At 42.2% G+C, this 24,408-nt stretch overlaps 1 protein-coding gene across 1 annotated transcript in view; it reads left to right on the top strand.

The window, feature by feature from the left end:
* The window catches only part of LOC132870264 (NLR family CARD domain-containing protein 3-like), a 63,469-nt gene that overhangs the window by 36,792 nt on the left and 2,269 nt on the right, over positions 1–24,408 (top strand). Inside the window, exons 7-8 of the mRNA XM_060903904.1 lie at positions 12,654–12,827; positions 23,159–23,332. Of these exons, the coding sequence (XP_060759887.1) occupies positions 12,654–12,827; positions 23,159–23,332 (348 nt within the window). The remainder of the gene's footprint in view (positions 1–12,653; positions 12,828–23,158; positions 23,333–24,408) is intronic.

Below are 24,408 nucleotides of genomic sequence, written 5' to 3' on the forward strand. Positions count from 1 at the left end.
TAACGATTAAGTCAAGTCAAGTCAACTTTATTGTCAAATGCTATACATGCTCGACATACAGCACAGATGAAATTTCAGTCCTCTCTGACCCACGGTGAAAACAGGCAATGCAATAAATAAAAATAGAATAATTGAAATAAACAATACAAACAGTATAAACACTCTAGATAAGAACTAGACATAGACTAAACACACACACACACACACACACACACACACACATATAAATTGGAGCAGATAAACAGTCAAGGGCACTTGAGGTATAGCAGGTAAACATGAAATAACCAGTATAAACAATAAACTAATAGCTGTTAAGGTGAGGTAGTGCGGAATAGTGCAAATGAGTGAGGTAAAGTGAAATGTACAGTCCCTGAGTTCAGTGTGTTAATGAACATTGAGTGTGTGTGTGTGTGTGTGTGTTGGGGGGGTGGAAACTGTGAGGGTGAGATGACAGATGCTGAAGGGGGGGCGGGGGGGTGCGAGCAGAATCTGTGGCGGGGGGGGAGGAGTGTGTGCATGATGGGGGCCAGGACTCTTGCTTTCCTCAGTTTGCAGAGGAAGTACAGACGCTGTTGGGCTTTTTTGGCCAGTGATGCAGTGTTGTTGCTCCAGGACAGGTCTTCAGAGCACACCCAGAAACTTGGTGCTGCTCACCCTCTCCACTGCAGCGCCATCGATAGATAGTGGAGCATGCTGGGTGTGCGCTCTCCTGAAGTCCACAACAATCTCCTTCGTCTTCTCCATGTTCAGGCAGAGATTGTTGTCCTTGCACCACATGGCCAAGCAGCTCACCTCACTCCTGTAGATTGTCTCATCGCCATTGTTGATGAGACCCACCACAGTCGTGTCATCCGCAAACTTAATGAAGAGATTAGAGTTGGATGTTGGTGTGCAGTCGTGGGTCAGCAGAGTGAAGAGGAGGGGGCTCAGCACACATCCTTGGGGGGCCCCCGTGTTCAATGTGATGGTGCTGGAGGAGTTGCTGCTGACCTGTACAGCCTGTGGTCTCCCCATCAGGAAGTCCAGCAGCCAGTTGCACAGGGAGGTGTTGAGTCCCAGCTGGTCCAGTTTATGAATGAGCTGCTGAGGAATGATTGTGTTGAATGCTGAGCTAAAGTCTATGAACAGCATTCTGACATGTGAGTCTTTTGTATCCAGGTGGGTGAGGGCTGAGTGGAGGGCAGTGGAGATGGCATCATTGGTCGAACGGTTGGACTGATATGCAAATTGGAAAGGGTCCAGGGCAGGGGGGAAGGCAGACTTGATATGCCGCATGACTAGCCACTCGAAGCACTTCATGAGGATGGGAGTGAGTGCGACAGGGCGGTAGTCATTGAAGCAGGAGGGAGACGGCTTCTTCGGGACCGGGATGATGGTGGTGGCTTTGAAGCACGTGGAGACAACAGCCTGGCTCAACGAGATATTAAAGATGTCTATAAAGACATCTGTGAGCTCCTTGGCACAGTCTCTCAGGACACGACCAGGAATGTTATCAGGACCCAGGGCTTTCCGTGCATTTGTCGTCCTGAGAGCTCTCCTCACGCTGTCTGGGGACAACGTCAACACCTGGTTGCCGGGAGGTGGTGGGGTCTTCTGTGCCATGGTGCTGTTGTCTGCCTCAAAGCGAGCGAAGAAGTCGTTCAACTGATTCAGCAGAGACGTGGAGTTGTCACAGGTCTGTGGCGAGAGCTTGTAGTCTGTGATGGTCTGAATCCCCCGCCACAGGTTCCTGGTGTCTCTGCTGTCATTGAAATAGTCAGCAATGTACCTGGAATACTGTCTCTTGGCCACCCTGATGCCTTATGACAGGTTGGCCCAAGCTGTCCTCAGGCCCACCTCGTCCCCAGCTCTGAAGGCGGCGTTCCGAGCCCACAAGAGCCTGTGGACTTCCCCTGTCAGCCATGGTTTCTGATTGGCCCAAATGGAGATGGTTCTGGTGACCGTAACGTCGTCCATGCACTTCGTCATGTAGGCAGTGACGGTCTCCATGTACTCTTGGAGATCTGTGGAGTTGTTGTAGGTGGCCGCCTGTCTGAACATGCTCCAGTCAGTGGTGGAAAAACAGTCCTGGAGTGCCTCTGAGGACCCCTCTGGCCACACACATCTGCTTTGAAGCTGGTTTGGTGACTTTAACCAGCGGCCTGTATGCTGGCATTAGCATACAGGCCGGTGGGGGAGGGGGAGGGCTTTGTAGGCGTCTTTATGCATGGTATAAACATTGTCCAGAGTATTGTTTCCACGTGTGGGAAAGTTGATATGTCCATAGAGTTTTAGAAACACGCTCTTGGGGTTTGCATGGTTGAAATCCCCAGCCAGGATGAGGAAAGCATCTGGGTGGGCTGTCTGCTGCTCACTGATGTACTGATAGACTTCATTCAGTGCTTCACTCCTGTTGGTTATTGGAGCTGGGAGGGATGTATATTGCTACCAGCAATATGGCTGTAAATTCCGTCGGCAGGTAGAATGGCTGGCACTTAATAATTATAAACTCCACCAGAGGTGAGCAGTGTTTGCAGACCACAACAGCATCGCGGCACCAGGCATCACTGATGGAAACACAGGGTCCTCTGCCGCGAGTCCCCCCCCGACTAGCGCTCTGTCTGACCGGTAATGATTTGGTCGACTAAAACTGATGACCAAATTAGTTCCCAACTGATGTAATAGTTGATTAGTTGGTGACATCATCACGTGTGTTTTTCGCGCTAACTCGGAATGCTTTGACGTTCGCGCTTACTGGAGAGAAATTCACAAAAGCGCGAAGGCAGCTTCAAAAACAAAAACCTCCAAAGTGTGGGAGCTTTTCACACTGAACTCTGAAAGGAAAGGTTGTGAATGACCCAGTTTGTAAAGCTGACCTTAGCTGGTATGGAAGCACATCCTCTCTGTCGGAGCGTGTGAAGAGGAAGCAGGTCGGCTCACTGGATGAAGGTTCATCTCAGGAAGTTAGCTAGCTAGTTGGCTAACGTTAATGGTGAAGGCCGTCTTATGGTCTTCATGTTATGAGCTGTAACGTTTATTTGAAATGCAGAGTCTCTTGATTTGTTGATGGAGTTGGAACAGAGAAGCAACTAACAACCTGTTATTCCCAGCGAACCTGTTCACAGTCCAAATACCATTTCCACTTTTAAACGTTACATCGACGTCATAATGTCACGGCGACGTTTACAGCTGGAGAAACAAAGCTGAGAAATAGAAACAAAGCTGCAGCATTATTATTATTATTATTATTATTATTATTATTATTATTATTATTATTATACTCATTCAAAACTCTCCACAGTTTAATATGCCCTAAATTATGAATTCCTCTACTACTAGAACTTTTCTTTCTGAATGTGTCTGCATATATTGGTGTGATGGTTTTGTGGCTTTATCATAATGATGCTGCTTCACCTATTAAAAAAATCCACTGCATTCTGTCCTCTCCAAAATCAAATCAAGCTCTGGGCAAGTGGAATTGTTTTTCGAGTGAGTATGTTTTGGGTGCTGCTCGCACATTGGGCCGTAAAACTGGGAGATTTTTTTCAAGGACTGAAGCGTTAATTTTATTGTTCAAGTTCAAGTTTTATTGGTCACATATAATTACAAGTAATTACAGTGAAATTCTTATGTACCTGAGGTCAGGGTTTCTCAAACTTCTTTGCTCTGGGGCCCAGTAATGTTAGGCCTTGGTGCTGCAAGGCCCTACATAGGCCTATGCCTCTGTGCGCCCCCCTGAACCCCCCCCCCCCCCCACACACACACACACACACACATACATACACACACACACATCGTGTGCACCTCCATAGATAGATAGATACATACATACATAGTTTATTATTATTATTATTATTATTATTATTATTATTATTATTTATTTTATTTTTTTGTTAGTAGTACTTGTTACAAGTAGCAGGCTTATACCAGCATAACAATATTTTGGCTAAATAAGACCTAACAGGAGTGCATTGGCAGAATTGTGGAAAATTGCCAAATGACGAGTAACTGTCCAAAGATATGCCATTATAATTATTATTATCATTAGTAGTAGTAGTAGTAGTAGTAGTTTGTCCGATGCTGTAGTATGCTCTGGCCCCATCCCAATGCGGCGTGGCGATGTAGCTTACAGCAGGTTATGGCCGCTGAACTGCTGGCTGACCAGGTGGTGCTCTGAAAACAGTGTGGGCTTTATAGATAATTGGGCTAATTTTGAGGGCACTGCTGGCCTGTTAGGGTGGGACGGTATCCATCCCACTCGGGAAGGTGCTGCTCTCATTTCCTGCAGCATAGGTCATAGTCTCAGAACAGGCCTAGTTAATTTCTGACAATCCAGAGCCAAGGCCAGGGAGCAGATGAACAGGCTAAACTGACTGTCTGCTAGCTGCACAGAGTCGTCACTCAGGGTCCACTACATCGAGACTGTGTCTGTTCCCCGAGCTCAACAAAAAGGTAGAAATTTTCAGAGAGTTTGTTCCAGTAACCTAATCAATATAAAATTAGATCATACTGACTGTACAGCTGCTGCCAGCACCTTTGATCTAAAGGTGGGGCTATTAAATATTAGATCTCTTACATCTAAAGCGCTAATGGTTAATGAACTCATTACTGATCAGGAGTTTAATGTACTGTGTTTAACAGAAACATGGATTAAGCCAAATGAATATATAGCATTTAATGAAGCGAGTCCTCCTGGATACAGTTATATACACCAGCCTCGTCTAACTGGCAGAGGAGGAGGCGTCGCGGTTATTTATAATGATTATCTAGGTGTAACACACAAACCTGGTTATAAATTTAATACATTTGAAGTTCTTCATACTCATATAATGTATGTAGCCTCGAAAAATAAGTCTACCCAGTTAATTCCATTGCTTATTATTTACAGGCCCCCGGGGCCATATTCTGAGTTTCTTTCTGAATTTGCAGATTTTATCTCAGATCTGGTTATTTCCTTAGACAAAGCTTTAGTTGTCAGAGATTTTAATATTCACTTCGATAACCCAGAAGACCCTTTAAAAACAGCGTTTGTGTCCATCTTAGATTCAGTCGGGATTAAGCAGAATGTCATAGGACCGACCCATAATGGTGGTCACACCCTTGATCTAATACTAACATTCAGATTAAACGTAGACAATATAGTCATACTTCCACAGTCTGAAGTTATCTCAGATCATTATCTCATCTCATTCAAAATATGTCTGAGTAATAATATATGCACCTCACCACGCTACTGTATTAAACGTACTTTCACGTCAACTACTGCACAGAGCTTTATAAATGATCTCCCAGAGCTGTCAACTTTGATTGGGTCACTGTCAGCCCCTGCAGAACTTGATCAGGCAACTGAATGCTTAGAGTCAACATTCCGCCATACTTTAGATAATGTAGCTCCTCTAAAAAGGAAAATGGTCAGAGACAAAAAATTAGCACGCTGGTATAATGATGACACTCGCACATTAAAACAGACCACTCGAAAATTGGAACGTAAATGGCGTCAAACAAAATTGGTAGTGTTCAAATTAGCTTGGAAGGAGAGCTTCCTGAAGTATAGAAAAGCTCTTAGTGCTGCGAGATCAACATATTTCTCGTCCCTAATAGAAGATAACAAAAATAATCCTAGATTCCTATTTAATACTGTAGCAAAATTAACCAGGAATAAGTCCACTGTCAACACATCCACACCTGCAGTATGTAGTAGCAACGACTTCATGAATTTTTTTAATGACAAAATTGAGAATATCCGACAAAAAATTCAAACTACTAATTTAAGGTTAGACAATGAAAGTGACCTTGTAGTTAACAATATAACTGTATCAGATCATCAGGTAGAATGTTTTACTCCCCTAAAAGAAACTGAATTACTTTAATTAATCTCTACATCAAAAGCCTCAACTTGTGTACTAGATCCCTTACCGACACATCTATTCAAACAGATAATGCCTGGAGTAATTGAACCGCTTCTAAAAATAATAAATTCTTCTCTTATGATTGGCTATGTACCCAAATCCTTTAAACTAGCAGTTATCAAACCCCTGATTAAAAAACCTGACCTTGATCCCTGTCAGCTGTCCAATTATCGGCCAATATCAAACCTCCCCTTTATCTCCAAGATCCTTGAAAAAGCTGTGGCACAGCAGTTATGCTCATATTTACATAGGAATAACATCCATGAAATGTATCAGTCAGGATTTAGACCTCATCATAGCACAAAGACAGCACTGGTTAAAGTAATAAACGACCTACTGTTGGTGTCTGATCAGGGCTGTGTCTCGCTACTTCTGTTGCTTGGACTTAGTGCAGCATTTGATACCATTGATCATTCCATTCTTCTGAATAGACTAGAAAATGTTGTGGGAGTTAAGGGAATGGCCCTCTCCTGGCTCAGGTCTTATCTAACTGATCGTTATCAGTATGTTGATATAAATGGTGATATTTCTAGACGTACCGAGGTAAAGTTTGGTGTTCCACAAGGTTCTGTCTTGGGTCCACTGCTTTTTTCTCTATATATGTTACCTCTGGGCGATATTATTCGTAAACATTATATTAGTTTCCACTGTTATGCTGATGACACACAGTTGTATGTCTCTGCAAAACCTGATGAGAGACACCAGCTTAATAGAATTGAGGAATGTGTTAAGGACATTAGACACTGGATGCTTATTAATTTCCTTCTGCTTAACTCTGACAAGACTGAAGTACTTGTACTAGGACCACATACAGCTAGAAGTAAGTTTTCTGATTACACAGTAACTCTGGATGGCCTTTCTGTTTCTTCACGTGCAGCAGTAAAAGACCTCAGAGTGATTATTGACCCCAGTCTTTCATTCGAAACTCACATTGATAACATCACCCAGAGAGCTTTCTTTCATCTCAGAAATATTGCAAAGATAAGAAATTTAATGTCATTGCATGATGCAGAAAAACTAGTCCATGCTTTCGTTACCTCCAGGTTGGATTATTGTAATGCCTTACTGTCTGGATGTTCCAATAAGTGCATAAACAAGCTCCAGTTAGTTCAAAATGCAGCAGCAAGAGTCCTTACTAGAACTAGAAAATATGACCACATCACGCCTGTCTTATCCACACTGCATTGGCTCCCAATCAAATTTCGTATTGATTATAAAATACTACTATTGACCTTTAAAGGACTCAATGGTCTTGCACCACAGTACCTGAGTGAACTTCTGCTCCTCTATGACCCGCCACGCCTACTTAGATCAAAAGGTGCAGGCTATCTGCTGGTACCTCGTATAGTGAAGGCTACATCAGGGGGCAGAGCCTTTTCTTACAAAGCCCCACTGTTATGGAACAGCCTTCCAAGTAATGTTCGGGAATCAGACACAGTCTCAGCATTTAAGTCTAGGCTGAAAACATATCTGTTTAGTCAAGCCTTTTGATAATGGTGTTTATGAGGTAAAGGAGTAGATCTGGAGGGTCCTCAGACATAGAGTGTTTTGGTAAACTGGGATGTATGGATGCTGTCAGTCCCCACTCGCTTGCTCACTCGAGTTTGTTGATGGTGTAGTGGCTGGCTGCTTTATGTCCCGGGGCTCCCTCATGCCTATGTTACCTTCTGGCTCTCTCCTTTTAGTTATGCTGTCATAGTTAGTTGCCGGAGTCCCTGCTTGTACTCGGTGCAATATGTATACTGTTTTCTACTTATTCAGGTGACATTGGGCATACCTAACCACCTGTGTTTTCTTTCCCTCCCCCCCACCCCAAATCTGTCTCTCTGAGTTACATGGAGTCAACAGGAAATCTTTTGGTGGAGAGGGTGGAAACCTCGACTGGCTATCGTAGCCTGCAGGGAATCAGCCGTCAGACTTCTGTCGCATGTCCCAGACCCGGTGAAATGTAACTGAATTGTCTTGGCCAGCCCTACGGGTCCCATCTGCATCTCATCATTGCTGAGGAGTGTGCGCCCATCACCTGGGATTGTCATGATATATTTTACCATATTAACATGCCATTGTTGTGTGTTATGCCTGATGTAAAGACTCCCGTCTCTGCGAGCCTACCACACAGATTTAATACTTGTCATTTTTAGGGCATACCTAACAACGTGTTTTCTTTCTCTCTCTCTCCCCCCCCCCCAATCTGTCCCTCTGAGTAACATGTTGATCCTGGGATTAAGATGCTGGCCTCTTCTGCCCCTCGGACCTGCTTGATCCATCCTGGTGCCCTGTGTCTGGTCGGAGTTTTATCGCACCGCTCCTGTGAAGGACGGCCCCATGAGGACAGTTGAGGGTTATACCTGTTAAAACTGTTAATATTATAGTCAGGCTGTCTGTTGTTGCCCAAATGAGGATGGGTTCCCTTTTGAGTCTGGTTCCTCTCGAGGTTTCTTCCTCATGTCGTCTGAGGGAGTTTTTCCTTGCCACCGTCGCCACAGGCTTGCTCATTGGGGATAGATTAGGGATAAAATTAGCTCATGTTTTAAGTCGTTCAAATTCTGTAAAGCTGCTTTGCGACAATGTTTATTGTTAAAAGTGCTATACAAATAAACTTGATTTGATTTGATTTGATTTAGTAGTCGTAGTAGTAGGCCTATTATTATTATTATTATTATTATTATTATTGCTTAGGCCTAAACTATTATTAAACAAGGGAAACTAACAGAAGTTCTTTGGCTTTGAGATTACTGCCAAATTACATAAATATACTGATATATAGGCCCAATAATTTGACTATTATTATTATTATTATTATTATTATTATTATTATTATTATTATTATTATTAATAATAATAATAATAATAATAACCTATTATTACCATTTGCGTAAGAACCATTAAACCAAGATTTTTTTTTACTTTTGTGTTTTAGATTTTTTTTTTTAAACTACACCTTTGAACTTGAAGCACTGCCAAACAGTGCCTCAATAACATACACCCACTTATAAAAAGGTCTACCAGAAACATGGGACCTCAAACCGAGAAACCTAAAGACCCACTGTAGCCCTAATACTGACTAATTACACAGTCCCAGTATGAAGAAGGGAGAACTGAATGTAGGCTACGTGCTGACTTTTAACCTCACATTACAGGCCCAGTCACCCACAGAGATTTGGTAAAAGAAAAGTCAGCATTCTAATGCGAAGGATGTGTCTGCTTTCTCGCCACCAACAGGTCGAAACGAGGAAGACGGTGACAAGGCCACTCGGAGCGTGTTTCCTGAGTTGAGCCTGTTTCGGTATTTTGTCTTTGTGGCTGTCAAATGTGAAAATGCGGTCTCGCAGAGGTATGTTGAATGGAAAGGCATCAGTGTTTTCACTGCCATCTCACTCAGCTGGGGAGCTTCATCGCAGCATGACAGCCAGAATTCAGAGAAAGTCGACCAAATCTTGACTGCAGACCAGCATCACATGAAAGTTCCAGAAGTTTATCCTGCACCACAGGTGGCAGGGCACTCGTTTCTGGGTTGGTGAACGGATCTCTTACCCATTGCTTTTCCGTGAGATGGGATTTTGAGGGGAAGTATGAATCAACATGACGCAGTGTTTCGGTAAGGTGTTGCGCGATCACTGCCGGCACCTGCCCCAAATCCACACCTTCATCAGCCAGAGACGACAGACAGCCGAACATGTCAAACACACCTCTATTAACTCTGTAGGTCCAGACTGAGAGCTTCTTTTTGAAAGTCATGATTTTATCATTGGCTTGAAAAATGTCACACGCTTGGCCTTGGATCGACAGGTTTAGCATATTGAAATGGTCCAGGATGTCAGAAAGATAAGCTACCTTTATAAGCCAAGACTGATCTCGCAGGTGATTGGCAAGACTGGGCTGTTTATTTGTCAAGAATGCCTCAACCTCATGCCTCAACTCGTACACTCTGTTCACCACTTTACCCTGTGACAGTCAACGAACCTCAGAGTGCAAGAGCAGATGAACATGATCTGCACCCATCTCATCACACAGAGCTGTAAATAGACGGGAATTTGTCGGATTGGCCTTCATGAAGTTCACTATTTTGAGCACTTGATTTAAAACTTCATGAAGCTCTGTGGACAGGCGTTTCGAGGCAAGTACCTCTCGATGAATAACACAGCACGTTGCCTGCACTGATGGTGAAACGGCTTTTACCTGAGCAACAACTCCGTTGTGCCTGCCGGGCATAGCCGCTGCCCCATCTGTGCAGACACCGATGCAACACCCCCATATCAACCCATGCCCAGAGATGTACCCCTCAAGCATACGGAATATTTCTCCAGTGGTTGTGGTCCCTGGAAGCACCTTACAAAACAAAAAAATCCTCATGAAACCGGCCCTCATGAGCATATCTGATGTAGACCAGAAGCATAGCCAAGTTAGAGAGATCCGCGGTCTCATCCAATTGAATGGCAAACCAGTCAGATGACTTCGCCCTTTCTAAAATTTGCATTTCGATGTCTGCCGCCATATCGTCAATTCGACGACAGACGGTGTCATTTGACAGAGGAATCTCTTTTACTTTGGCTGCAGCAGCCGGACCCAGCACTTCATTACAAGCAGCAACAATCGAAGGCATAATTAGCTTCTCCCCAATTGTGAAGGGTGCCTGACATTTGGAAATGTGGTGTGAAATCATGTATGATGCCTTTGTTAGCTTTTCATTCTCAGTCAAATTACTTTTCAACACTTTAGTTTGGGTGGCCAATTCATCACGTTTTCTTCTGAAAAAAATCCTCCGATTTATCCTTGAGATGTGACTGTTTAGTTTCCAAATGCTGGAGTAATTTGGATGGCATAATAGCTTCATTGCTTAGCATGGTTTGGCAGATAACACAGATTGGTTTCGGGAGATAACTATCACTTGAAATAAAGCCGAATTGTATGTATGAAGGGTCGTAATTGCAAGTGAATGGGCGATATTTTTTTGCCTCTGGCTCATGTTGTGTATCTGCACTGTCAGATGGGCGCTTTCCAAAGAAAGAGTCAAGAGTAGCTTGTTTTGAACATGCCATGATATTGCTCTCATAAAGCATGTGTGCGCAAATGACTGGAGTTGGGACAGAATGAATGTGCAAGTGTGCAACCTCGTGCGGGCGGGAACTCTTAACATTCTAGAATGGGGGGCGGGACTTGCGCTACATTGCACACAGTGACAATAAAGGGGAGGGGGGAAGGGTTAGGGTTTCTACCCATTTGTGTGAGATTCTCGTTCTCACGCTGTCTCGAGAACGAGTGGCTGAATGTTTGTAGGATTTATATGGAATGATCTTTGTTTACTTCCTTTCTCCTTACAACCCTGCCATGCACACCATTGTTGTTCAGTGTTTTTCTGATGTTGGACTCATGAACTTTAACATTAGCCAATGTGAGAGAGGCCTTCAGTTGCTTAGAAGTTACCCTGGTGTCCTTTGTGACCTCACCAACTATTACACGCCTTGCTCTTGGAGTGATCTTTGTTGGTCAACCACTCATGGGGAGGGTAACAATGGTCTTGAATTTCCTCCATTTGTACACAATCTGTCTGACTGTGGATTGATGGTGTCCAAACTCTTTAGAGATGGTTTTGTAACCTTTTCCAGCCTGATGAGCATCAACAACGCTTTTTCTGAGGTCCTCAGAAATCTCCTTTGTTTGTGCCATGATACACTTCCACAAACGTGTTGTGAAGATCAGACTTTGATAGATCCCTGTTCTTTAAATAAAACAGGGTGCCCACTCACACCTGATTGTCGTCCCATTGATTGAAAACATCTGACTCTAATTTCACCTTGAAATTAATTGCTAATCCTTGAGATTCACATGCTTTTTCCACTCACAGATATGTAATATTGGATCATTTTCCTCAATAAATAAATGACCAAGTATAATATTTTTGTCTCATTTGTTTAACTGGGTTCTCTTTATCTACTTTTAGAACTTGTGTGAAAATCTGATGATGTTTTAGGTCATATTTATGCAGAAATATAGAAAATTCTAAAGGGTTCACAAACTTTCAAGCACCACTGTATATTGGTGTGATGGTTTTGTGGATTTATCATAATGATGCTGCTTCACCGATATAAAAAAAAAAATCCACTGCATTCTGTCCTCTCCAAAATAAAATCAAGCTCTGGCCAAGTGGAATTGTTTTTCGGGTGAGTATGTTTTGGGTGCTACTCGCACATTGGGCCGTAAAACTGGGAGATTTTTTTCGAGGACTGAAGTGTTATTGTCTTCACGCTTTGGGGTTTATTCCCATTTGTGTGAGATTCTTGTTCTCACGCTGTCTCGAGAACGAGTGGCTGAATGTTTGTAGGATTTATATGGAATGATCTTTGTTTACTTCCTTGATTCTCCAACAATATAAATCTATAGTGTTCTATAAATGCACTGTGTAGACGACGGAGAAACAAGTTTATTGCCCCTGTGTAGTGCACTATAAGTCTAGTAGAGACCCATCTGAGATTCAGTCTCTCTCTCTCTCTCTCTCTCTCTGATTAAAGTTCATGGTCTCTCTGCTGTTCTCTGTTCAGCTTCAGCTGCTGATAGTTTAATATCACACACAACAGAGGAGAGAAACTCAATATAACACTCAGTATTATCATTATTAATGACACTGTTAATGAGAATAAACAGGTGATATTAAATGCTCATGACATTCTGAATAATAAAATTAATTTTACACTCATCATCTTTAAAGTCAGTATTAAACCAAGATGGAAATCTGTTGATGAAGTGTGTGTCATTGTGTCTCTGCAGGTTTTGGGGTTGTGGTGTCTCAGATGAAGGCTGTGCTGCTCTGAGTTCAGCTCTGAGATCAAACCCCTCACACCTGAGACACCTGAATTTGTCCTCTAATAAACTCGGAGACTCAGGAGTGAAGCGTCTCTGTGCTGTACTGGAGAATCCTCACTGTAAACTGGAGACACTGAGGTAAGATCATCTCTCTGAGAGTCACATGACCTGCTCCTCAGTAAGACCCATTCTCTAATAGTGAGACTGAAGCAGAGGTTTTAGCTTCATCATCAGTGTCCTGAGGAGGAAGATTGTTTCTGTTCACTCGGGGTGTAACGATTAATCGATTTCGTCGACTAAAACTGATGACCAAATTAGTTCCCAACTGATGTAATAGTTGATTAGTTGGTGACATCATCACGTGTGTTTTTCGCGCTAACTCGGAATGCTTTGATGTTCGCACTTACTGGAGAGAAATTCACAAAAGCGCGAAGGCAGCTTCAGAAACAAAAACCTCCAAAGTGTGGGAGCTTTTCACACTGAATTCTGAAAGGAAAGGTTGTGAATGACCCAGTTTGTAAAGCTGACCTTAGCTGCTATGGAAGCACATCCTCTCTGTCAGAGTGTGTGAAGAGGAAGCAGGTCGGCTCACTGGATGAAGGTTCATCTCAGGAAGTTAGCTAGCTAGTTGGCTAACGTTAACGGTGAAAGCCGTCTTATGGTCTTCATGTTATGAGCTGTAACGTTTATTTGAAATGCAGAGTCTCTTGATTTGTTGGAGTTGGAACAGAGAAGCAACTAACAACCTGTTATTCCCAGCGAACCTGTTCACAGTCCGAATACCATTTACACTTTTAAACGTTACATCGACGTCATAATGTCACGGCGACGTTTACAGCTGGAGATGGTGCTGCTGCTGACTGCACGAGTTTGCCCATGTCTGGAGAATTTGATATTTTCTCACAAAACCGCAATGAAAATTCTGCACCTCCTGTTTATGGGCGTGGCCAAAGTGAAGGGTTTCTGGGTTTGATCTCGGTGAAGTTGATGTTTGGGGAAAAAGTGACAGCCTGAATAACGAACATCTCCATTTATCGTGAAACTGCACCAATAGAGGGGAAACATTTATTTAGCGCACGTTTCGATATCTACACAGGATTCTAGAATCAAAACAAAAATATGGTTTAAATGTAGATTTCTTAAACGGAGTGTGAGGGACGGAGCGGTGATGCGTGGGAGCGAGCACTAAACCGTTTATCGACAAAAACAGCTAGGAGCTGAACTGCTGCTACTGTTTCTGTACTGTTTTACTGTTCACTGTGTCATTTATCACCGTTCACTAAAGATTAACTCCATTTGAACGAACTCGGTTGTTTTAGAAGTGCAGGGAAAGACCTCTCGGCTTTTTAAACACATTTGTGTCCAAACTGAAATATTCCCTCCTTCAGCTTTGTCGTGTTCATCTCTCATCTGTAGAAACATTATCTGGGATCAAGAAATGCAGACATCCACACTGGCTGTTAAAATATTCTCATTTATTGGTTAAAACTTTGTAAAACAACCCCATATCCAGTTTCATTCACCGCCGTTCAACTCCACCACCACCTCCTGGTTCCAGTCGGAAAGCGGGGGACTGTACCACCACAGGGAAATAGGGGTGTTTGGTGGTGTGGTCCATTCTGACAGGGGTGTTTTTAATGGAAATGGTAAATATGGGTATTTTGTGTGTGTAAAGGGGTCTGGGTGAACAGGAAGTGTTTGTTTGTCTGGTGTTTAGTTGAGTCATTATTTTATAATTGAGGAATTAACGAGTTAATTGATTTATTTTTGGATTTGGTTTGTCTGGTGGGCGGAGCTATGGCGAGTCTCTCACAAGAGCATGTGGAGATGCTGACTTTCCTCCATTTCAGTACAGAACTGTGATTGGAGCCTGATTTAGCTGTAACAGAGTTGAGGCTGCAGAAAGCACGTTCCTTCCTCACTGTTTACATTTAGATGGTTGTGTGGTTTACCTGATGAAGGGAAAACTGGTGTAGTTTTTTATTTTATTGCTGCTACTTTGCTGATCCTTGGTTTTGAATTTTTACAGGAAAATAGATTTTGGAATTTTTATTTTGTATGAGCAGGAAAGATCATTAAAACATTGAATTTTTGAAAGAAGTGCTATGCTCGAAAAACCCCGCGTCCGATCGTCCGAGACGACTAAAGTCTGTGCAAGGACGAGTAAAACTTGAATGGTAATCCTCCGATCGGACGACAAAAGTTAGTGCTGGCAACCTATACACAGGCAACTGCTCCATGATGCAGGTCTGAACTGTCAGTCCGGCAGTAGCATAGTTCTATTATTATTATTATTATTATTATATGTCTTGACCAGCTGGATACACATATATATCAAAGCCACGTCTCACAGGGAAAGGTGGAGGTCTCGCTGCAGTTTTCCGATGTGGTTTAAAACTTAGAGATTGTTTTTCATGATGTTACATCCTGTGAATATCTGGCTTTGAAAACCTCCACTCCCACACCGATGTTGCTGCTCTTAATCTATCGACCTCCCAAATCATCACCATCTCTTTTTCTGTCTGAACTGAATGAACTGCTAACTGTCGCCTCATCTGTCTGTCCTGCCGTCATTCTTCTGGGTGACTTTAATATTCATGTTGACGCTAGTTGCTCCCTGACTGATGAGCTCTTGACTGTCTTTGAATGTTTTGGTTGAACTCAGCATGTTGACTTTCCCACACATAATCCTGGTCATATACTTGACTCGCTTCGCTCTACTGGTATAAAAATTGTATCTGTATCGGGTTCTGATGGAGGTTTTACTGACCACAAGTTGATCGAGTGTTGTCTCAGTGTGCCTTCTTCTAAACTTCCTCTGCGTTCTACTGTCTCTTTCCGTAATCTTTCTTCTATTGATGTGCATTCTTTCTCTGCCTCTCTCCTCTCTTCTTTTTGTAAATTTGCTGAGGTTTCCTCTCCTATAGATGAAAGTCTTCCGGATTTACCCGGAAATCCGGATATTTGACAAAACTCTTGAAAATCTCCGGTTTTCCGAATGGAGAAATTTATTTTTCGGATTTTTCGCATTCCGTTTCATAGAAATTCGGTTTTGCGATCGCACGGCTTGTTTACGTTCGGCGACAGGGCGTTGCCGTTTTTGTAGTCTCGCAATGCTTGCTGGTATGTACGAGACCTTATATGCTTATATACATACCTCATGTCATGTGAACGAGATTTTATCGCGATATCGTGCTTTAGAAAACGCGGTCTTTCTTTTGTGTACCTTTCTATTGAGCGAGACAATTGAAGAGCCTCCTCTATTGAAATGTGTTTACCGATTCAGCAATAATAATGTACAAACAAGTTGACAGGTCGGCGGATATCCGTAGCATAGAAGGAAAGGTAAAGAACAAGTTCAAATGGTCGTGGCTGGAGGAGAAAGATGCAAACGGTGACTTTTTATCGGACTGTGTGAGGAAAGTGGACAGGCCAGGATATGCATTATGCACGTGGTAAGTAATTTTTTCTTATTCTTAATTTGTTGTACTTGAGATCCATGTTGAGATTTAGAAAATTGTGAATAAATTCTTATTGACTTGACGTGACTGATAATGACCGCAAATAAAAGTAGTTATCAGTGAGCGTGCGTGATATTGTAAACCGTATCGGCGTATTGAAGTGTTAATGTTCGTAAAAATAAAAAATGAACCACACACTCAGTATAAATGAGATTATAATTTATTAGTATGCCATTTATTGGGATATAATTGGTTACCTATATTTAATGTAATTTATGAATTTGTATACCTCTAAATATTAACATTTTAAGTGTGAGAGAATATATTTTTTCCATTTTTTGTTTTGAGCTGCTTAAATACGAGTCATCTGGGAAGAAAGACCTCCGAAGCCACAGTAAGCATAAGAAGCACATTGAAGCTCGTAGATTGAAGAGAACAAACCAGACTCTTCCCGCAGTATTTCACAATGTAAATGCAATGGAGAAAGGAGCCACCAGTACTACTTGCACGATGCCTTCTGAGAATGTTCACAGTGCTGCTTCTTGCTCAGCCAGTCAGACGACTCCGGCAAAACCAATCATTAGTTTTCTTGATAGGAAATCAGACCAGGAGGCTTCTTTATTATCATTCATGGCAGAACATTCCCTACCACTGTCCATGTCTCCACATCTCATAAAGTTTGCTCAAGAGTTCTCTCGCGACACAAGAGTCACAAATGCCATGTCTATGGAACGAACCTTTTGGGGAAAGCGTAGGAGAAAACAAAACAGCTGTAAGGCTGTGGAACAACCGAAGAAGAAGAGGGTCTAGATTTAGTGGTGTCCATTTCACAGCTGGTTTTCACTTACCCTAGCAGACTGTCTTCTTTGGCTTTTACAAAACTATGAACTTTGCAGTGCATTCCATGTCTCACACACACACACACACACACACACACACACACACACACACACACACACACACACACACACAGTTCAAACCAGTTAAGTTTTAGTGCATTATTAATAGTTTGAAATCTTTAAAGTGGCATGATGATAAGAAAATATTCTTTTTGATAATAGTTTGTGTTGAATAAGCTCAATTTTACAAGATAATGTGGCTGATTTATCTTTTCTGTTCTGAATGAGTTTACTGTTACAATAAATATATATCTGATTAATAAGACTGTTTTGATATTAAATCAATTCAATTTCATGAAAGTGTGAACTATTTAATATCAGTTGAATTATTATTTTCTAAACATATATGCAGTATTGCACATAAGATGTGACAGCATCACTTTATATAAGTTTTGACATCCAGTAGTGAAAATTCTGAATTTAGAACAATGCACTCCTGAAAATTACTCATTAACTAGGGGAATAATATTTTATATTTTTGACATGTTAATCATTAATGTACATGAAAGAAAAAGGCTTAAAAGTTGTAACTTGTTTTAGTGAAAATAAGTACGAAAATGCACTAGAATGCAGGGTTGTGCATGTTATTAAATTTTTTTCAGGGGACGTTGCCCCCCAATCTTAGTTTGACTTTCAGAAGTTCAGGATTTTTTTCTTTGCTCCACTTTCATCTCTACTCTCCTGATGATACAGTTTCTATTTACAATAATACTATATCTAACACACTTAATACTTTCACTCCCCTTAAAACTAGACAGGTCTCCGCGAATCGCGCCTCTCCTTGGTTCACCTCTGAGCTTAGGGCCATGAGGGCCAAGGGAAGGCGGCTAGAGCGCCTTTATAAGAAAACTGGCCTTACTATTCATCTTTCACTCTTCTCTGAACACATCGCAAAGTATAAGGATGCTCTTAATGCTGCCCAATCCTCCTACTACGCTAACATCATTAAGAGTGGCAACCATAGACCCAAAACTCTGTTTAATACAGTAAATAAACTTCTTCAGCCTCCTTCCTCAGCCACTCCCAGCTCCCCTGCTCAGTGTCAGGCTTTTTTGGATTTTTTCAAGGATAAAATTGACAGTATTTACCAACATTTTCCTTCTGAAATTCATTCTTCTGTCTCGCAAGTAGCTCTTTCTCATAAAGCTGACTGCTGTCTCTCTGCTTTCTCTCCTGTTGATTCTTCTAAAGTATCGGAAATTATGACTAAGTCCTCCTCCTCATGTCTGCTGGACCCTGCACCCACTGCACTTCTTAAATCCTGTGTATCTGCTATCTCCCCCAGGGGCGATTTCTCAGAGACAACAAGGGAAGCCAAGCTTCCCCTAAAATTCTCTCCCCAAACTGCGGCATCTACGATGTTGAATTCTCATTCAAACAATAACTTGCATAACATAATATATGCCCAAGATTGTATTTACGTTCATAGCTATCCTGTAACTTATTTGAGTGATGTCTGACGAACTTGCAGTTTGCTACGAGAATCACCTTTGCTGCCAGGCTGTAACCAGCATTGCCAGATACTGCTGACGTTTTCCAGCCAAAATATGTTCAAAACCCTCTAAAATGCACTTAAAATAGCCCAATCTGGCAACACGCTGTAACCTTTCTTATTTCAATGGGCTCTATGTGCTGGCAGCCGGGTATCCGTTGCAGTCTATGAGACGGCTCTGAACAGCCAATTTCGGCTAGTTGTTATTGGTTAAAATCGACAAAATCGTCACTTCCAGGGAAGCCGGGCTTCTCTGGGACTAAACGAGACAGTGGGAGGGGCAAGAAGCCAGGCTGATGAAGGATTATTGGAGGTAGTGTTTGAAAGACATGAGGAGGGCGGGCTCTGTACTTCGGCATCGGCGAGGAACACGGAAGTATGATCAGTCAGTCCCTCGCGGATTTTGAGAAAGTGTAGTCGTGTGCCAAAGTGCTGTCCGAATTTCTTTTCATATAAACGTTTCTTCTCATTGTCTCTGTACATTACTCTGTAAATAAATGTAAATATTACTAGTTGTGCTCCATTAACTTTCATCCATTCTATCAGTTTGATCATTCGTGAATTCACTCGTTTATTTCATTTGTAGTTCAATCTGGTTGTAGGCTAGCTTGAGCCTTATTGGGATCTGCAGTGCTAGCTGCTAACAGAAATTGGTGAAGTCTCTGGAAAGCACAACCAGCTAGTATGACAGGGTCACAGACCATTTTCTGGAAAAGGAGCGGAGGGCAGAATTTGTGTATAAATAGTGTTCATGTTCATGAATCTGAAGTGTGTATATTGTTCAGTAATGTTAAGAGAATGGTGGGCTCTGTGTTATAGGTTATACCTGGGTATAATATTCAAGGTTCTGTGTGTTGCATAGCCTACCTTGTTATGAATTTCCAGACTGTGTTGCAGAAGATGTTCAAGGATGTGTTGCACAGCTGGGTGTTGTGTTAAAGACTCTGTGTTGCATATCAGGGTATGATGTTCAAGGCTCTTCGTTGAATAGCCAGTGATTTTTGGATGTTTGATATTTTTGATTAAGGATATGAGGCACTAGCCTGGCAAGCCAGACTATAACATGAAATGTACAAGCAAAAATACTTTCTGCCACTAGGTAGGGTTGTCTAGTTCACTATGCTAATGGGGCACACCTTTCTATGCTTTGATATCCGGCCTACAGGTTTTACGATGAATGCGTAAAATGGGCTTCCCCTGTTTTAAAAACCAGCAGCCGCCACTGAATATTGCTCATATGATTAATCAGTGTTTTGCTTTAGGCACTGTTCCCATCTCCCTCAAAATTGCTTCTGTTACACCAATACTAAAGAAACCTGGTCTAGATTCTCTTTCACTGTCCAATTACAGACCCATTTCAAATCTCCCTTTCCTAGCTAAAGTAACAGAGCAAGTTGTAGCCTCTCAGCTTCATACTTTCCTTGCTCGTAATGATCTCTATGAACCCTTTCAGTCAGGCTTTCACAATCTGCACAGCACTGAATCTGCTCTCTAAAGAGTTGTTAATGACCTCCTGCTCTCAACTGATGCTGGTCATCTCAATGTCCTTGCTCTCTTGGACCTCACAGCTGCCTTTGACACTGTACATCATGAGAGACTCATTTCCAGACTATCTTCTTTTGGTATTACTGGCTTAGCTTTAGCCTGGTTTCAGTCATATCTAGCAAACAGGCAACAGTTCATCTCTATTGGTGTTCATAAATCATCCACTGCTACTGTTGCTCAAGGTGTGCCTCAGGGTTCTGTCCTTGGTCCCCTTCTTTTTATGTTTCTCCTATAGGCCAGATTATTTGTAACCATGGCCTTAACTTTCATTGTTTTGCTGATGACATTCAAATCTACATCACTATCACCCCTTCCATAGCCTCTGTCCAGCTGCTAAGGACTTGCATCACTGACCTTAAAGGAACAGTCCACCGTACTTCCATAATGAAATATGCTCTTATCTGAATTGAGACGAGCTGCTCCGTACCTGTCCGAGCTTTGCGCGACCTCCCAGTCAGTCAGACGCAGTCAGACGTGCTGTCACTCCTGTTAGCAATGTAGCTAGGCTCAGTATGGCCAATGGTATTTTTTGGGGCTGTAGTTAGATGCGACCAAACTCTTCCGCATTTTTCCTGTTTACATAGGTTTATATGACCAGTGATATGAAACAAGTTCAGTTACACAAATTGAAACGTAGCAATTTTCTATGCTATGGAAAGTCCGCACTATAATGACAGGCATACTAACACCTTCTGCGCGCTTCGGCAGCGCATTGATACGGAGCTCAGATATCAATGCGCTGCCGAAGCGCGCAGAAGGTGTTAGTACGCCTGTCATTATAGTGCGGACTTTCCATAGCATAGAAAATCGCTATGATTCAATTTGTGTAACTGAACTTGTTTCATATCACTGGTCATATAAACCTATGTAAACAGGAAAAACGCAGAAGAGTTTGGTCGCATCTAACTACAGCCCAAAAAAATACCATTGGCCATACTGAGCCTAGCTACATTGCTAACAGGAGTGACAGCACGTCTGACTGCGTCTGACTGACTGGGAGGTCGCGCAAAGCTCGGACAGGTACGGAGCAGCTCGTCTCAATTCAGATAAGAGCATATTTCATTATGGAAGTGCGGTGGACTGTTCCTTTAAGCAATGGCTGCATAAGAACTGCATTAAACTTAATGCTAGCAAAACAGAGGTTCTATTAGTAGGTACCAAAAGACAGGTTCTGAACTTCTCCAGTTTTACTATTGATGTTGATGGTGTGTCTATTAGTCCTTCCCAAGTTATAAAAAACCTTGGAGTTCTCTTTGACTCCACCCTTACATTTGAACCCCATTTTAAACTAATTACTAAGAATGCTTTCTTTCACCTCCACAATATTGCACATCTCTGCCCTTTTCTCTTGGAAACTGATACCAAAATGTTGGTCATTGCATTTATTTTTTCTCGTCTTGACTATTGCAATTCTCTCTTTTATGGTCTCCCTGCCACATTGCTCAATCGCCTGCAGTCCATCCAAAACTCAGCAGCAAGAGTCCTCACACTCACCAAGCGCACTGCTCACATCACTCCTGTTTTACAGCAACTGCATTGGTTGCCAGTTATCTCTCGGATCAAATACAAAATCTTGCTTTTAACCTATAAAGCTCTTCATGGTTTCGCCCCTTCCTATCTCTGTGAGCTAATTCATTTGTACTGTCCCTCTCGCTCCCTCAGATCTTCTGTCTGTGGACTTCTGACTGTCCCACGTTTTAAACTGGCATCTATGGGTGGCAGATCATTCAGTGTTGCTGCTACTAAACTTTGGAACTCGTTACCACAATCGCTTCGTGACTGTTCCACTCTCTCTTCCTTCAAAGCTAACTTGAAAACTTTTCTCTTTACCTCACACTACTCTTCCTAGTGTGGCTTTTTTTTTGGTAACTCCTGTGTAAAGCGTCCTTGGGTTTGTGAAAGGCGCTATATAAATTGAAATTATTATTATTATTATTATTATTATTATTATTATGCAAAGTGAATCATGCATCATGACATCTGACTCCTCCTCAAAACAAAGTTCACCTGTGTCTATTGAAAATCGTGTTTTCCTGGACTGGTTCCTGAATAAAATGAATCCTACCAAGCGTCAGAGACATGGACTGCATCCTCACTCTGCGCTAAGAGAGCAGGGAACCAGTCTAAAGTAGCTCGTCTCGTTTCACGGGAAATGCATTTAAGTTTTATTCATCAACATGACAATATATAAAAGTACAAAAAAGTTGTCGTAATTATACCAATTGGCTCAGGGCGACGAGGGTCAAGGACATCGTGTGCCAGCAGCACGGTTGAAGTGGGCAGGTGTCAAACTTGAAACTTTTATATCATGATTGGAGTTAATAATAAACGATATCACTGAATAATGTTCCTTACCTCTAACCAGTATATATATTACCATTTTTTATTGTTTTTGATGGTTTCATATATTTCATAATAATATTTTTATTTTCTAAATATTTATCAACAAACCGCCATTGTGGCACGGGAGCCTGTGATTGGTGGACAGCCGACAAAGGGTGTCTCCCATTGGTGATATAAAATCATAATACGGGACCCGCTGATTGGCTGTTCACATACTGAAGCCGAGCGGAGATGTCCAGCGTCTGTTGCTGTTGTGCGAAGAAAACTACAGCTAAAAAAGTTCTACTACTGGATTACTTGGACAATATTAGTCGGAAAGAAGCGCAGGATAGATATACACGGAAATGATAGATATACATGTTAATGCACTGTGTAGCCGACAGAGAAACGAGTTTATTGCCCCTGTGTAGTGCACTATAAGTCTAGTAGAGACCCATCTGAGATTCAGTCTCTCTCTCTCTCTCTGATTAAAGTTCATGGTCTCTCTGCTGTTCTCTGTTCAGCTTCAGCTGCTGATGGTTTAATATCACACACAACAGAGGAGAGAAACTCAATATAACACTCAGTATTATCATTATTAATGACACTGTTAATGAGAATAAACAGGTGATATTAAATCCTCATGACATTCTGAATAATAAAATTAATTTTACACTCATCATCTTTAAAGTCAGTATTAAACCAAGATGGAAATCTGTTGATGAAGTGTGTGTCATTGTGTCTCTGCAGGTTGTGTGATTGTGGTGTCTCAGATGAAGGCTGTGCTGCTCTGAGTTCAGCTCTGAGATCAAACCCCTCACACCTGAGAGACCTGGATCTGTCCCGTAATAAACTCAGAGACTCAGGAGTGAAGCGTCTCTGTGCTGGACTGGAGAATCCTCACTGTAAACTGGAGAAACTGAGGTAAGATCATCTCTCTGAGAGTCACATGACCTGCTCCTCAGTAAGACCCATTCTCTAATAGTGAGACTGAAGCAGAGGTTTTAGCTTCATCATCAGTGTCCTGAGGAGGAAGATTGTTTCTGTTCACTGCACACTGATGATTTGTCACAGAGTCTTTGGGTCAGATGGACGTATGTGAGAAGCTGCAGCACAAAACGGGACTTGATCCGACTGCGATGTGTCTGAACTCACTGTGAAATTTACTACAACACTGTAACGAATCCCACAAACTGCACCTGAGACTCAAACTAACTGCCCTCTGTGTGAGCAGCAGTGACATGGTGGAAATGATCTCAGGAATATAGAGTTTGAAACGAAAATGAGTCGTTAATGCCAGAGAACTGATGCAGGAACAAAAATAAAGAGATAAAAAAATTACATATAAATAAAAATTAAAAAGGAGCAGAAAAGAACTTCCAATAAATTCAAAACCATGGCACCAATGCAGCTATTATTAGTTAATAATAATAATAATAATCTCATCTCATTATCTCTAGCCGCTTTATCCTTCTACAGGGTCGCAGGCGAGCTGGAGCCTATCGCAGCTGACTACGGGCGAAAGGCGGGGTACACCCTGGACAAGTCGCCAGGTCATCACAGGGCTGACACATAGACACAGACAACCATTCACACTCACATTCACACCTACGGTTAATTTAGAGTCACCAGTTAACCTAACCTGCATGTCTTTGGACTGTGGGGGAAACCGGAGCACCCGGAGGAAACCCACGCGGACACGGGGAGAACATGCAAACTCCACACAGAAAGGCCCTCGCCGGCCACGGGGCTCGAACCTGGACCTTCTTATTGTGAGGCGACAGCGCTAATAATAATAATAATAATAATAATAATAATAATAATAAATGTTAAAACGGTCAGTAATGTTTGAGTCCATCTCTGTCAGTGGTGATCGCTTTAAGACGCCACTGGAAGTCCAGCTTCCCCGAACATTTCATTCAAATGCAGCAATGAAACGTTTCCCAAAGTGTCGATTTTATTCCTCCGTCTTGGTGTATTTCAGTATCTGAGTGAATCAG

This window comes from Neoarius graeffei, chromosome 22, assembly GCF_027579695.1.
Source record: "Neoarius graeffei isolate fNeoGra1 chromosome 22, fNeoGra1.pri, whole genome shotgun sequence".
Taxonomy (NCBI): Eukaryota; Metazoa; Chordata; class Actinopteri; order Siluriformes; family Ariidae; genus Neoarius; species Neoarius graeffei.